The sequence below is a fragment of the Danio rerio genome, chromosome 13 (genome assembly GCF_052040795.2).
Source record: "Danio rerio strain M-AB ecotype USA chromosome 13, GRCz13ab, whole genome shotgun sequence".
Taxonomy (NCBI): domain Eukaryota; kingdom Metazoa; phylum Chordata; class Actinopteri; order Cypriniformes; family Danionidae; genus Danio; species Danio rerio.
Genome location: NC_141033.1, coordinates 39,866,741 through 39,883,554, shown reverse-complemented (window position 1 = coordinate 39,883,554; position 16,814 = coordinate 39,866,741). Strand labels below are relative to the sequence as shown.

Below are 16,814 nucleotides of genomic sequence, written 5' to 3'. Positions count from 1 at the left end.
TATGAATCTCTTGTTCCACCACATCCCAAAGGTGCTTTATTGGATTGAGTTCTGGTGACTGTGAAGGCCGTTTGAGTACAGTGTAATTGTCATGTTAAAAAAAAGTCTGAGTTGATTCGCGCTTTATGACATGGCACGTTATCCTGTTGGAAGTAGCCATTAGAAGATGGGTACACTGTGGTCATAAAGGGATGGACATGGTCAGCAACAATACTGTGACATTGACACGATGGACAATTGGTACTAATGGGCCCAAAATGTGCCAAGCAAATATCCCCCACACCATTACACTACCACCACCAGCCTAACCCATTGATACAAAGCAGAATGGATCCATGCTTTTATATTGTTGACGCCAAATTCTGACCCTACCATCCAAATGTTGCAGCAGAAATCAAAACTCATCAAGCCAGGCAACGTTTTTCCAATCTTCTATTGTCCAATTTTGGTAAGCCTGTGCAAATTGTAGCCTCAGTTTCCTGTTTTTAGCTGACAGGAGTGGCACTCGGTGTGGTCTTCTGCTGCTGTAGTCCATCCGCCTCAAGGTTTGTCATGTTGTGCACTCAGAGATGCTCTTCTGCATACCTCAGTTGTAATGAGTGGTTATTTGAGTTACTGTTGCTTTTTTATCAGCTGGAACCAGTCTGGCCATTCTCCTCACCTCTGGCATCAACAAGGCATTTACGCCCACAGAACTGCCACTCATTGGATAATTTCTCTTTTTTGGACCTTTCTCTGTAAACCCTAGAGATAGTTGTGCATGAAAATCCCATTAGATCAGCAGTTTCGGAAATCCACAGACCAGCCCCTCTGGCAACAACAACCATGCCACATTCAAAGTCACTTAAGTCACCTTTCTTCCCCATTTTGATGCAGCAGATCATCTTAACCATGTCTACATGCCTAAATGCATGGAGTTTCTGCCATTTGATTGGCTGATTAGTAATTTGCATTGACGAATAGTTGGACAGGTGTACCTAATAAAGTGGCCGGTGAGTGTACAGTATATGTATGGTTTTGTTTGTTGTCTAAAAAAGAAAGTTAAAAACTATCTGTATTGCATGTTTTATATCTAACATGTTTAATAAAAGCTCTTTTGTGGTAAAAAGTAACAAAATGCCAAGCTTCTTTCAATTATTGGACAGGTTGTGCCCTTTATAATGTGTAGTGAAGTTTAACTCATGCCACATCAGAAACAGCATGCACTAACAGCTCTATCTATCAAACTATGGATATATAGGTTATTATTATTTCACTGAGTACATTTAATTGATGTAAAATTAAACACTTTTAAAAGAGACTGCAGCAGCACCATAAAATGACACACAGTCTTATGCACTTCCTCTGTGCTTGACAAATCACTTTCTGGGTTAAAAATGACACTGGGTTATATGTCAAGTGTAAAAGCGCATTAGTATTTGATAGCTGAACTCTAAATAAATTCGCAGGAAACTGAGCTGATAACTCTACCCATCCCAAAGCGTTCCCTCATTGTGTGCTGCTGATATAGAAGCGTGTGAATGATGACTGTCAAAAGATCAGTTCAAACACCCACTCCTTCTCTCTTTGTGGGTCAGTCGGTCAACAGCGACATCTCGGAGACATTATCCTGATATAAAATAACCAGAGCGTCTTATTCATAGTGAGTGAGGCCATGTTTAGAATTTAATATGAGAGAGTGAGAACTCTTTTAGAGGTGCAGCAGGCTGGCAGAGAGAATCAAGCTGGTGGTTGAGTTTGTCTTGTGGCTTTCGCTTATTTGAGAAGAAAGTCCTTGTAGTTGATTTGATTACACTTAGACAGACTTTGAGAGATTGTATAGTTTTGTCGAAGAAGAATGGAGGATGTGGATTGTGAAAGAATGGAGGATAAAGATGTTCTTCACACTGCAGATGAGCTCATTGACTTTGTGGAGCTATATAACGGTAAATGTGCTGTAAACATGCTATATAATGTGACTTTTAGGCCTTTGTTGCATTTCATGTCGACGGTGTGTAAGTTAATACTACAAAAGTTTGATTTCAGCAATGAATGAATGAATTTGTGCATGTTTTTCCCCCCCAGTTTATGAATACGTTTTCATTTTACATTTTAAAATGAAATGACAAAAAGTCATAACAACATTTTTTTTGCTACTTTAACTTACTTTCAGAAGTTACTTTGGTTTCAACTTTTTTTTGTTGTACAGTAGTACACACTTTACATTAAGTTTGTTAATGTATTTGAATAGTTCAGATGCAAAAACCTCTAAGTGCTGTCTTAAATCTTTTTCCTAATATAAGCATTTTTCTCGAGATCCTATATGTTTGTGTTCAGTTATTCCGCTTGAAAGGCAATGCAAAGAACATATTATTTGCTTTAGAAATTAGCTCATTGACTTTGTGGAGCTATATCACGGTAAATGTGCTGTAAACATGCTGTATAATGTGACTTTTAGGTCTTTGTTGCATTTGATGTGGACAGTGTGTCAGTTAATACTACAAAAGTTTGTTTTCACGAATGAATTAATTAATTTGTACATGTTTTTTTCCTGTTTATGAATACATTTTCATTTTACATTTTAAAATGAAATGACAAAAAGTCATAACAACCATTTATTTGCTACTTTAACGTTCTTTGAGAGGTTACTTTGGTTTCAACTTTTTTGTTGTTGTACATACTTTACATCAAAGTTTATTAATGCATTCAAAGAGTTCAGATGCGAAAACCTCTAAGTGTCTTCTTACATTTTTTCTAAAAGAAGCATTTTTCTTCAGATCCTATATGTTTGTGTTCAGTTCTTCCACTTGAAAGGCAATGCAAAGAACATATTATTTGCCGTAGAAGTGAGCTAATTGACTGTGGAGCTATAAAACGGTAAATGTGCTGTAAACATACTGTATAATGTGACTTTTAGGTCTTTGTTGCATTTGATGTGGACAGTTGGTGTGCGTCAGTTAATACTACAAAAGTTTGTTTTCATGAATGAATGAATGAATTAATTTTTACATGTTTTTTCTGACTTAAAAATTTTCATTTTTCATTGTGAAATGATATGGCAAAAAGTAATTTTTTTTGTTATTTTAACTTACTTTGAAAAGTTGCCTAGGTCCCAACAATTTTTTTGTTGTACACACTTTACAATAAGGTTCTTAAGGTATTTGAAGAGTTCAGATGAAAAAACCTCTTAGTGCCATCTGAAATTCTGTTCTAAAATGAGCATTTTTTTCAGGATCCTTTGTTTGTCTTTAGTTATTTCACTTTAAAGGCAATGCAAAGAACATAATATTTGCCGTAAAAGTGGATTTCCTGAACATACACACAGAGAAAAATTTCCACTTTAGAAAAAAATTCAGATGGCATTTAGACGTTTTTGCATCTGAGCTTTTCATTCATCAACATGAACAAACAATGCCCAATACATTTATTACAGTATTTATTAATCTTTGGTGATGTTAGTTAATGGAAATAAAGCTGTTTATTGTTACACTTAAAAAAATAATCTTGCTGCTTGTTCAAACTACTTATCCAAAGTGAGCTGAAAGAACTCATTTTCTGAGATTTTTTTGGGACAACTTAATTGTTTTAGGTTTAATTTTCTTAAATGTGTTAGGTTAACTTGAATATATTAAGTTAAGTTAACACATTTAGGTAGATTAAACCTAAAACAATTAAGTTGTCCCAAAAAAATCTCCCGAAAAATGTTGGGACAACGTTAATGAATTGTGTGGAACCCTGCAGGTTTTACAGTGTAGTTCATGTTAACTCTGAGAGCATTAATGTTTAAAAGCATGAATTTGGCTTTTAATAATGTATTAATAAATATTGAGCTCTGATTAGGTACACTGTAAAACCCAAAAAGTTAAGATAACTCAAACCATTTGAGGAAACCGATTGCAACAAACCATTTAAGTTCAGAAACGAATCCTAATGAGTACTGTTAACACAATCCATTTGAGTAATGAAGCAATTTGAGCACAGTAAAACCTAGTAAAAACCAGTCTTTTCTAAACCAGTCTATTCTAAAACCCTAGTAAACCAGTTTATTCATAGACTGAGCAAATTCAGCTAAATGCAGCTCACAGAGATTCAGTTTGAACAATATAATGATTATATAATCTAATATATTATATAATTATATAATCTAATATATAATATATAATCTAATATATAATCATTATATAATCATTATATTGTATAATTAACAATATAAGGATTATTCGCTCATTATGACTGTATGAACTGGGTTTCATGTTTTCACTCTCTGCTCTTCCCTCAGTGGAGCAGGAACAAATTCAGAAGAGAACCTTCACCAACTGGATTAATGCCCAGCTGTCTAAGGTGAGGGTCAAAGTTCAACCGCTCCTAAACCTGATTTAGAAACCCTACAGCCCTGTTAGACTGTGTTATGTAATCGCCATGAACTTCATTTGCTATATTTTGAGTTATTTGTTCTGACTAACAAATAACACTTTTTAAAATGCATTTAAACTACAGATTAATGACACACATGGAAATGCTTGTTGGCCGAGGTCATTCCTGACCATTCTCCAATAGCGCAGGGGGAATGAGGGGTGGGCAGGGGGTAAATATAATCTCCTCAAACATGAGCCAGAAAGATAGACAGCAACAGGAGTTGTTCAGCGCACACATTCACCAGCACACATATTCACACCCACAGCTACTTATAAAGTGAGCAAATGACAAGACATGACTGGGACGGGTGTGTGTTTTGAAGTAAAGCACGTCAGGGCGTTATTATTTTGGATAGCTTCGTATGTTTGTCTCTTCCTCCACAGTCATTAGAATATTAGCTGATGTATTGCTAATGCCTGGAGCTGTCAGTTTTATGTAAAAGGTTTTAAAAGGATGAGTTCACACAAGCTTGTTTGATTTGTCCTCTAGACATGTCTGAAAATCTGCTGTGAAGAGACTCTTGTTGAAACTGACGCAAATAGATACTATGTTGTTGAATACAAAATAAATTGAACATAACTATTTTAAGATTTTAGATAAGAATACAAAAAGACCATTCATATGTGCAATCATTTGATAAAATCACTCATGAAACATATCTTTAAAAAGTTAATCACATGAAATTGACATGATTTTAATTGAATGTTTAAGGGCTAATGGGCTATATGCACAGAAAGTGTTTTTCAGCTACTGATAAACTTCCAGTAAAAGGTTTATGTGACTATTTTCAATTTCATAGGGTTCCTTTACAGTGTTGATATTGTGATGTTATTCAAATATTTTTTGGTTAAATTAGTATTCATTTAGTTTTTCAAGTGTAATACAAGATGAAAGACCAAAATTTAAGTGCCGTCAGGAGAAGCAGGCGAGTGTAGAAACTCCATTTAAAATACTGTGGTAAAACAAATATGCATATTTTAATGACATGGCCTGGAACAATAGAATGGAATGGGTTCAGTGCTTCTTGTCTGGTCTGAGACCCACTTTATCGGATCTTAGTCAGGTAATGAAGATCACTGCTTTTTTAAAATAATCACACCTTAAATACAGCAATTTTGTAATGGCATGACAATTCACTTAGAAGTGTTTAAGCTGGCATATCAAAAACTGAAGTCTGTGTTCATATACAGTGCATCCGTAAAGTATTCATAGCGATTCACTTGTTTTTTTTTTATGTTACAGTCTTATTCCAAAATGAATAAATTAATTTATTTCCTCAAAATTCTACACACAATAGCCCATAATGACAATGTGAAAAAATATTTTTTGAAATTGTTGAAAATTTATTGAACCCTGAAAAATCACATGTGCAGAAGTATTCACAGCCTTTGCTCAATACTTTGTTGATGCATCTTTGGCAGCAATTACTGCCTCAAGTCTTTTTGAATACGATGCCACAAGCTTGGCACACCTATCTTTGGGAATTTTTGCCTATTCCTCTTTGCAGTACCTCTCAAGCTCTATTAGGTTTGGTGGAAAGCAACGAAGTACAGTCATTTTCAGATCTCTCCAGTAATGTTTAATAGGATTTAGGTCTGGGCTCTGGCTGGGCGACTCAAGGACATTCACAGAGTTGTTGTGAGGCCACTCCATTGATATTTTGGCGATGTGCTTTGGGTCATTGTCCTGCTGAAAGATGAACCGTCGCCCCAGTCTGAGGTCAAGAGCACTCTGAGGCAGGTTTTCATTCAGGATGTCTCTGTACATTGCTGCATTCATCTTTCCCTCTATCCTGACTAGTCTTCCAGTTCCTGCTGCTGAACAACATTCCCACAGCTTGATGCTGCCACCACAATGCTTCTCTGTAGGGATGGTATTAGCCTGGTGATGAGTGGTGCCTGGTTTTCTCCAAATGTAGCGCCTGGCATTCACTCCAAAGAGTTCAATTTTAGTCTCATCAGACCAGTTATTTTGTTTCTAATGGTTTGAGAGTCCTTCAGATGCCTTTTGGCAAATTCCAGGTGGGGAGTGACTTCCTTCTGATGACTCTACCATACAGGCCTGATTGGTATATTGCTGCACAGATGTCCTTCTGTAAGGTTCTCCTCTCTCCACAGAAAAACACTGTAGCTCAGACAGAGTAACCATCACCTCATCTTAGCTGGCTGGCCAGCTCTAGGAAGAGTCCTGGTAATTCTAAACATCTTTCTCTTACAGATGGTGGAGGTCACTGTGCTCATTGGAACTTTCAGAACAGCAGAAATTTGTATGTAACCTTCCCCAGCCTTGTGCCTTGAGACAATCCTGTCTCGGAGTTCTACAGGCAATTCCTTTGTCTTCATGCTTGGTTTGTGCTTTCACATGCACTGCCAACCCGGGGACCTTATATAGACAGGTGTATGCCATTTCAAATCATGTCCAATCAACTGAATTTACCACAGGTGAACTCCAATTAAGCTGCTGAAACATCTCAAGAATGATCAGTGGAAACAGAATGTACCCGAGCTCATTTTGTTTCGCGGTAAAGGCTGTGAATACCTATGTACATGTGATTTACATTGCCATTATGGGGTAATGTGTGTAGAATTTTGAGAAAATAAACTAATTTAATCCACTACGACTGTAACATGAAAAAAGTGGAAAAAAGCGCTATGAATACTTTCCGGATGCACTGTACCCAGTTCACAACAATATAAATTTGGTATAAAGTGAGATTATGTTGGTAAATATGATGTGCATGACTGCTGTGAACATTTTTTTTCTAGCTATAATGTGTTTTGTCATTATTTGTGGTAAGATATAGCCAAACCAGTTTTTGTGTGGTTTACTTGTGGTTTAGTTATGACGTTATATACAGTACCATGTCCATTTGGGTGTTTAATATGACATATTTGATTGTGCTTCCTCAGAGGAGTCCTCCAGTTACAGTGGTGGATCTTTTCAATGAATTCAGAGATGGAAGCAGACTTTTGGACCTGCTGGAGGTCATGAGTGGTCAGAGAATCGTAAGTGGATAGTTAGTTTTCAATAACCAAAGTGTATCTATATGTATTTACTCTATGTTGACCATTTCAGATGCTATTGGCCCATGAATATTTCCTGCTAGTTTTCAAACTATTTTTTAACTGCAACAAGAGGCAATTTAATAATTTCTTAATGTTAAAACAGCTGTCAGAACATTATTTATCAATATGTGGACTTTTTTGGATTCTCAGAAGCTATAGAAAATAAAAATGTAAAACAGGAAATACATTAGGATCATTGTTATTGTTTACATCCCTCAAAATGGTCTATACTGTATGAACACACGCACTCCAAATGTGATTCAAAATGTTTGAGTACTAGCAATGAGCATTGACTAGGCTTGCACAATGCAGAACAAACTTATTTGATCATGAATAATGAATCTCAGAATGGCAAAATATTAATAAAGTAAACTTATTTTCTAATAATAAAATACAACCTTTATTTCAGAGCCGAGAGAAAAGAAGAGGGACATTTCAGCACAGATCTAACATTGAGAAAGCTCTAGCGTTCCTTAAGAAGAAATCGGTAAGATGCACCAGCTATTGAAACTCAGGAAAAAAGTAACAATACATTTCAAAGGATGTTTACAGTCTTCTGTTTTTCCTCCCAAATTAAAAGAGCTCAGTTTGTAAGGGAGAGAACTTAAATGTAATTGTGTGCATTCCATTTTAATTGCAAGAATATGTTTATGAAATCCTTTTGTATTGAAAAATCAATTATATTAGTTTGTTCAGGCTTGGGGTGTTTTTGTTTAGTGGGGATAAATATATAATAATAAATGTTGAAATTAGGTGTAAACATCATTGTCCCATATATACTGTAGATCAAACTAGTCAACATCAATGTCTCGGATATCATGGATGGCAAACCATCCATCATTTTGGGTCTGGTCTGGACAATTATCATGCACATTCATGTAAGTTTACTCAATATTAATATTAAGATTTCATTATTTATAAATACAAACACTCATGGTAAGTAATTGTCAGTTTTGGTGTTTGATTTTTCTGCTGTGTCTTCTATATTGTTTAGATTGAAGAATTGGCCAGCACATTGTCCTTCAGCTCCCGTCAGTCTTCTCTGGAGTCGCTGGCGAGTTTGGACACTCGTTCGACCAACAGCAGTGCCCGCAGCAGTCCAGTGCCACCCCGTGGTTCACCCTTACATGCCCGTTTTCGCGTATCAGCCAAGAAAGCCCTGCTGCTGTGGGTCAGAGAGCAGTGCCAGCGGTGAGGAACAATCTGCTTCAATAAATTGATGGGAACGGACAAATTCTGAACCTGTACTGTGAAACCGATCATCTCATGTTTGTTTTTTCTCAGGGCTGGATGTACTCTGAATGTGAAGGATTTCAAGGTGAGCTGGAGGAGTGGAGTTGTGTTTTTGGCGATACTTCATGCTCTAAGGCCAAATATAGTTGACCTAACCAGAGCTCGAACAAGAACAAACAGACAAAACCTGGAGGAAGCCTTCCACATTGCTGAGAGAGAACTTCATATACCCAGACTACTAGATCCAGCAGGTAAGTCTGTTAGGCCTTGAAAATGTATGCTTTGTATGTGCAGTATATCAATCAAACAGCAGTTGTATATTTGTATTTCAGATGTTGATGTTAGAGATCCTGATGAAAAGTCTATCATGACTTACGTTGCTCAGTTCCTGCAGTATTCTAAAGATGCTTCAGTTTCTGATGAAGAAATGCAGGTTAGATACACACACGTTGTATTGGTGGTTTACGAGGACTTTGCATAGGCATAATGTATTTTATGCCATAAAAACATCTTGTTATATGGCCTTACCTCACCCCTACCCCTAAACCTAAAATCACAGGAAACCTGAGGCAAAATTTGAATGTGAAAAGACACCATTAAGTATTTAAGCATTTTGAATTATGAGGACACAAGGCATGTCCTCGTAAATCACCTTAATGGAGTACAACTAGGTAATACCTTGGTCATTATACAAATTTCTGTCCTTGTAAACCACCAAAACCAGTACACACACACAGACACTGACACACACTTTAAGCACTTGTCACCGAGTTCACTGGCTTGATTGAAACAAACAGCTTTTTCATCTAAAAAAAGTGTAAATGCTGCCATCTGAACTTTGGTGTGCCTCAGAATATCAGATTGACACCTTTGGAAAAGTGTGTTTCAATCCACCTCCACATGAACTCTAGTGAGGTTTGACTAAAATATGAACTCAAAACAGGTCAAAATCACTCACTCACTTTTCCTACGGCTTAGTCCAGGGTTTATCAAGAGTTGCCACAGTGGAATTGACAACCAATTACTCTGTTATATGTTTTATGCAGCAGATGCCCTTCCAGCCGCAACCCAGCACTGAGAGTACACTAACTAGTCAAACTTCAGTGCTGGGAAACACACACTCTCTCATTCACACACTCACATACTATAGCCAATTTTAGGTAATCAAATTCACCTATAGCACAAATTCACTTATAGTTTTTGGACTGTGGGTGAAACCGGAGACCCTGGAGGAAACCCAAGTGAACATAGGGAGAACATGCAAACTCCATATAGAAAGCCGTCCTGGTCCAGCCGGGACTCGAACCAGTGACTTTTTTTCTGTGAGGTGACAGAAACTAAAACAAAAACTAAAAACAAGATTTGATGTCACAAGACCAAAGAAAAGAGACGCTGTGTCCCAATTCACATTTTATCCATCCTAAATAGTATTCAAAAATAAAATTAGTATGTCCCAAATCATATAATGTTGAAAAGAGCATGCCAAAGGTTAACGGATGGTTTACTACAGTATTTACGGTAAAAACTTGAAGTGTAGAAGCGTCCATACTCTATCCACTAATATTGACCACAATACATTGCATGTTGGCCGTGAATTTGTTTAGAACAAACTTGGGTAAAAAGTGTTAACGAACTACAAACATGGCGGACGCGTGAGACCAACCGTCAAGTAGAAAAAAAGAGAAAAGACACTTTGATAAAGTTGTTTGAATGACTGTTAATTACTATCTAGCCAACTAGAACATGTTTAAACCATGCTTTCCATGTTACAATGTGAATCGAGATATGTTCAAAATGTGTGGACATTAACTTCTGAATGCATAATTACTCAAAGACCTGAGGAGATTTTCCTTAATGAAAGACTTGAAAATGGCAGATTAAGGTAGGCAATTAAATATTAAAGAAATGTGGATAATGTATCGAGATGATTGACAGGGGACGTAACTACGCAACACAACAATCTGTTGAGGAGGAAGTAGTATGTGCCAAAGCTGGCATGCTCTTCTGTTAAACACTCAAAAGTATATACTTTTTCTTTAGTAAATAAGTACATACTTTTAGGGCTGTAGTATTAGTATGTGAATTGGGATGCAGCAAGAGAGTGCTCAATCATACCTGTTTTTTGTCATATGCTGCTAATTATATGCAGGACACCCAGCACATAGCATTATTTTGCATGTTTAGTCAGTTTTGTTGCAAAATATATGTTATTTTATTTGTTTTATAGCTTTAGTTTTGGTCTTAATATTGATAGTGTGAATGCTAAGCGAAGCAGAACTAAATGTTTTCTTTTCTTCTTTGCTCTCACAAGTGTGAACACACTCTAAATGCTCAAATGATTCATTACACTTTCACATCTCTTTCTCTTTCCTTTGTTTCACTTTGCTTTCTTTTTTCCTCTGGATGGTGGTTTAGTTTCTCACTCCTCCTCAGCGTCTTTCTCCTGTCAATCTGCCTTCAGACTTCACTCCTTCTATTGCTGCGTCACCTGTAAGACAGGTACATCTGTCTCTCACTGTTATTTATATGGTGCTGGATTCATTCATTAGCTGCCTTTTTCTCTTATAGCTTGACAAAGGTGTGCTAGTTGTATTCATTCATTTATACAGTGTCAGGGTTATTCATAATTGTTTATGAAAGGTTCATTTTGACTAGTTTAGCCTGTTTGTAATCTAAATAGCGTGAGTAAATAGGGTATTTATTACAAGTGGAGTGGTTGGCACATGATTCATTTTCAAGACTTGCTTTTTTTATAATTATGAGAGTTGAAAATCTAATTTAAAAGAGTAAATAAGAAAAGTATTATGCTTAAGTGTGTTGTCAGAAATTCTTGTTGATGGAGGCTACATCTGCATTAATGCAGATATATTTAAAATGGTGTTTTGTTTCAAAAATGTTCTTCATCCATACTGGTGTTTAAGCTTTTTCCAAAGCTCCATACCTGCATTGAAATGTTAAAAATGCTAAATAGTATAACTGAAAGCTCAATGTGATGATACTAGGACTAACTAAAAAATTCAAACTGTTGTTCTGACACAATCATATTGTCTAACCACACTTATTATTGTGTGATTTGAACTAGGTCATACTTAGAGCCAGACAGAATCTGCAGACTTTTTTTTTTATTTCTGCTGAGAATTTTGTGAAAAATCTGTGGATTTATGCTGAATGATTTTAAAAGTATCATAATGAAAAACTTAACATATGAAATAAAAAATAGTATGTTTAACTTTTGTTAATGTTTACTATACAAATCCTATTAGATCCACTTATTTGTTAAACAAAGCAAGTCTCTCATAATATATCTACTCTGTAAAAAATGCAGGGTTCCACTCAATTAATTCATGTTGTCCCAACACAAATCAATTAAATTAACTTAACACTTTTAACAAATTTATGTGGATTGAACATAAAAAAAATAAGTTGTCCCAATGAAATCTCAAGAATTGTGTTGTTTCAGCTAGATAGGTAGTTTGAACAAGCAAAAAAATAAAATTTTTTTGAGGGTTTAAAGGACAGAAAATATTACTTTACAAACTGTATTGTAAATAAATCAAATGAACATTTTATTATTACTATTATTATATCACAATAATATTAGTGAAATTAATTTAAAAACTGAATAAAAATAAATTTACACACATTTACACAAGTAAACAGGGCCGGAGTGGGACTCTTTTTCAGCCCTGGAGTTTCAAGACTCAGACCGGCCCACCTCAGTTCACCACTGACTATATTAAAATAAGGTTATTTCCAATTCAGTTTCTAATTACACTATCACGTCTTTTTTTGAGAAAACAGCTCTTTTAGAACTTCAAATGTTCAACAACCCTTACAGTATTATGTCTTAACAATAAAAATGAAAAAAAAAAAATTGTTACTCAGACAAGGACCAAACCCAGGTTGGCCGCGTAATAATCTAACGTACTAACCACTGTACCACAACAGCTGTACATTGAATGGTGACTTATCTAGTTATATCATCTTTACCCTGCAGGCTGCATCCTGCTCACGAGGCTACGAGAAAATAGATAAAAAGAGCAGAGCTGCGGTAAAATAATGAATAAGAAGGCTGTGGTCAAGTAAATAAATAAAGTATTTTTAAAAAGTGTGACTGCTGAGAGCTACAGATTCTGGAACTAGGGACACCGGCCCTTGTGGCCAAAAAACGGACCGGCCCACCGGGAATTCTCCCGGTCCTCCCGATTAGCCAATCCGGGCCTGCAAGTAAATACATTGATGGGGATATCTGGAGATTTCTGCGCATGCAGATTCTGTGTGGGCTTAGTCATACTGTACCACCATTCACACTAGTTCAACTCCCCATGTTTTGTCACAGGACAGCAATTGGAAGTACACTTTCTGTCTTCTGTTATATTATAGCATATATTTACATGTATATAACAGCCTGTACTCATGAGAAAATGTAAGTATGTTACGTTTTGTCAGTTTAGTGGCTAATTTGTTCCGAGTTCAGTTGTACGAAAATGTTCGATTTTAAAAAGAAGGCCCGGCACCCAACCACACTCCTAAACTCAACCGTCATTGGGTGATGAGCAAATCGTACTAATTTTACGAATTAGATCGTATGAATTCATACAAATTAGCCAATAAATCAAAAAAGTATGAATTGCCATGAGATTGCGTTGGAATATACTGTAAACCACATGTATCATTTTTAAAGGCAACACTGCAATGCAAAGTTATTTATTTACTTGGTAGAACATTTTCAAAAAGCTCAGGTTTTGCAGGACAAAAGCACCCTTAGTGTGGACAGAGGGCCCAAATTTAGAGACAAAGATGGTATTTCAAATGTTTCCAGATTAATGTAGTTTGTTTACCTTCTGGGTGGGTGTGATTTTGCCAAGTACGATGCGATCCTAGGTTAACATCTATTTTTATCCTGGAACGTCATATTTGTTGGAAAATGAAGACCATACCTAATCTTAACCCAATAAACCCAACCATGACTATAAAATATTCCCAGAATCAGAGGGGAATAATTGTTGGATAACAATCATGTAGAAGTGCATAACCCGAACTGTAAGCCTAAACTTAAAATAATCTATAAAATTTCCTCTCAATTCTGATTGACTGATTGGAAAGTTTTTTCAGAATCAACGTTGATGTCGATCCAGGAACATGTTCTACTAGGTGAAATCACACTAATTATCCTTTCTGACTGGAAAGTTTGATTGTTTTGATTTTTGTTATGGTCGATTTTAATTGTTTCTTTGTTTTTTTTTTACATGATTTGTTTTTGACCAGGCCCACTTGTTTATACCATGTCCAATCAAATCAGGTTCTCCCCAATCACCTGAGATAGCAGTTAAATCAGCTGCCCCTGGGGTAAAATATCAAAACCCCCTCTTTTTTCTGCCCAGTTTTGCTGCCCGATTTTGCTTGTATAAACATGCTGATAACTATAAACTCAATCATGAAGATAATCTCAGAAATTAGAAAGCTAATCCATTAAAACCAGTAATTGATGGAGATAATCATTTAATTTAAATGAAATAACTCATTTTATAAAGCAGCACTTGTGTTTGAAGACACTAATACACTGGACTTGAGCATTTTAATTATAGACATGCTGAGAAAGCTGGTGTGTGTCTAGAACTTGTTTCCTCTAGAGACCTGCAGTACTAATTTCTGACTGCTTTACTGTTTAGTGTGTAATACAGCTGGCATTTAAGATTTAATCCAAATTTAATCCATATAATTTATTTCAGATTTTGACTGATGGAATTTTTTTGTTTTGTATTACTGACTTCAATGACTAAAACTGCCCAATTGGTAACAAAATCAAGCAAAATTGGTGAGTTGTTGATTTATTTGTTTTTGTTTCTGTTTATCCAGACTTCAACTAATCAGAAGGCTCAGGAGGTCACATGCTGGTTGGATCAGGCCTATCAGGAGCTGATAGAAGGGTGGGACTCCACAGAGGGAGAGAGCTATGCTGAAAGATATCAGGTAAGACTAGAATTAATTAGTAGAATTTAATTTTATTTAATTATTTTTGAATTCGTTCATTTATTTTATTTTCCTTAGATTTATTTTATTTAGTTTATTTTAGTTTAAATGTTATTATTATGTATTTACTTTATTTTATTTTATTTTATTATTATTGTATATATATATATATATATATATATATATATATATATATATATATATATATATATATATATATATATATATATATATATATATATATATATATAATTATTTTTTTTTAGTTTTGTTTTGTTTTATTTTATTATTATTTATTTATTCTTTTATTATTTTTTGATTTATTTTATTTTATTACTTATTTATTTTTATAATTTTTATAATTATTAATAGTTTTTTCATTTTATTAATTAATTTATTTAACTTAATTTAGCTTTATTTTAATGAGTTTAGTTTTGTTTAGTTTTTTATTATTATTTTTATTTAATTTTTATTTAATTTAATTTTATTCATTTATTTTATTATTTGTTTTTATTTGATTTTATTTAGTTTTATTTTATTATTATTTATTTTTTATTTCATTATGATTTAATTAATTTTAATGGTTTTATTTATTTTTATTTTTATTCATTTATTTATTTTTTATATATATATTTAATCTTGTTTACCAATGCTTTGCTTCTGAATTTTGTTATATAATCACATTTTTATACCTGTTATGTCATATTGACAGTGATGAGAATGAAATGTACACATTTGCATTGGTTTTGTTGTACACGATGATTTATTTTTGCATTAATGTTTATTTACATTTGTTTCAGGTTTTTCATACCTTTATTGTGTCATTTAATGAACAACGCCGGCCCGTGATGCCACTTTTAACAGCAATGAAGAGGACACCCCAACTCAGTGCTGAGCAGAAAGCTCTCAGAAGATCATGGGACACTCTCGCTGAAAAGGTCAGAGGTCAAAACAAAAATGCATGCACTTTGCACTTAGAGAACAGAAATGCATAGACATCTTATGCTAATTTGTACTGATGTGTGCATCTATGGTAGCTGCGTGAGTACAAAACAGAGCTGGACCTGACTCTCCCATCACCGCTGGACACTGTGGGCCGCTGGTTGTTGCGTATTGAAGAGGTTTTATCTGCTGAAGAGACAGAGCCAATGGATCATGCACGAGCAGCCGAGGAGGCCCGGGAGAAACTGGAGATATTGAAGGTTTGTCTTGCTTCTTTTCGTTCATTTTGTCAGCCCTATAGAGCTGTTCAGTCACGAAAATGCAAGTAGCATCATGTTTCTGCCTCATTTTTGTAGGTGTGTTTGGAAGAGATGCCTCATCATATCAAGAGGTTTAATACGTTTCAAAACACAAATGAGTTTGGAGAGACTCTGGTGCCGACAGACAAGATGGAAGAGATGAAGCGAAGGTATATTTGAAGGTCAAACAATCATTAGTCTAGTGTTCCCACACTTTTGGAAAGTACTGTAAAGTACCTGAATTTCAGACATGTGGATTCAAGGCCTGGAAAGTACTTAAAAACAAACACCCTAGCAAACAATTTTGTGTTTAAAAGATGTCTAATAGACATCTAAATGTAGACAGCTTGGCTAAAACAAGGCTAAACTTGGGCTGTCAGTGACAATCTAATAGACATCTACGAATAGCCCAAAACTAGACTAGTTGTCAAATATAGCCCGTTTCGACTGATTGGTACAGTACGGTACGGGTCGGTACGGGTCACCTTTATCAGCCATGTATTTCCATTGCCTAAAGGGTACCAAGGGTACCCCTTTTGGTGGGCATGGTGTATGACAGAAAGTTTCAGTCGATGTCATTCTCACTCGAGGAAATCTCGCTAAAGTAAAGCTGTACGCATCCTTCACAAATCATACGAGAAGCACACACAAAACAAATGATTTATACACAAATACTTATGTATAAATCTTCATTACTAACTTTTCTATGAACATAATTTGATTATAACTGCAAATCAATGATTGCAATGATGTGCAACTGATGATCAATAATGTGCAAAACATAAGTAGCACACATTTTTATCATCAGCTCAAGAAGTTTACTGTTTCAAATAAAGACGTATACACGAGTGATCGCAAGGTCACTGGAGAAAGTAAAACAGCTGGCACTTTTAGACGGCCTCGTAAA

General features: G+C 35.3%; 1 protein-coding gene across 21 annotated transcripts in view; it reads left to right on the top strand.

Moving 5' to 3' along the window:
* Nucleotides 1-16,814, top strand: part of syne2b (spectrin repeat containing, nuclear envelope 2b) — a 200,618-nt gene that overhangs the window by 12,332 nt on the left and 171,472 nt on the right. For 15 of the 21 annotated variants that reach the window (XM_087279584.1, XM_087279595.1, XM_087279594.1 and 12 more), the window contains exons 3-15: nucleotides 4,259-4,320; nucleotides 7,305-7,400; nucleotides 7,870-7,947; nucleotides 8,246-8,338; nucleotides 8,455-8,651; nucleotides 8,745-8,944; nucleotides 9,026-9,126; nucleotides 11,109-11,192; nucleotides 13,962-14,042; nucleotides 14,553-14,666; nucleotides 15,467-15,604; nucleotides 15,704-15,868; nucleotides 15,965-16,077. In XM_087279584.1, coding sequence (XP_087135710.1) covers nucleotides 4,259-4,320; nucleotides 7,305-7,400; nucleotides 7,870-7,947; nucleotides 8,246-8,338; nucleotides 8,455-8,651; nucleotides 8,745-8,944; nucleotides 9,026-9,126; nucleotides 11,109-11,192; nucleotides 13,962-14,042; nucleotides 14,553-14,666; nucleotides 15,467-15,604; nucleotides 15,704-15,868; nucleotides 15,965-16,077 — 1,522 coding nt within the window. The remainder of the gene's footprint in view (nucleotides 1-4,258; nucleotides 4,321-7,304; nucleotides 7,401-7,869; nucleotides 7,948-8,245; nucleotides 8,339-8,454; nucleotides 8,652-8,744; nucleotides 8,945-9,025; nucleotides 9,127-11,108; nucleotides 11,193-13,961; nucleotides 14,043-14,552; nucleotides 14,667-15,466; nucleotides 15,605-15,703; nucleotides 15,869-15,964; nucleotides 16,078-16,814) is intronic. The other 6 variants (XM_087279597.1, XM_087279588.1, XM_087279596.1 and 3 more) reach the window with 2 other exon arrangements.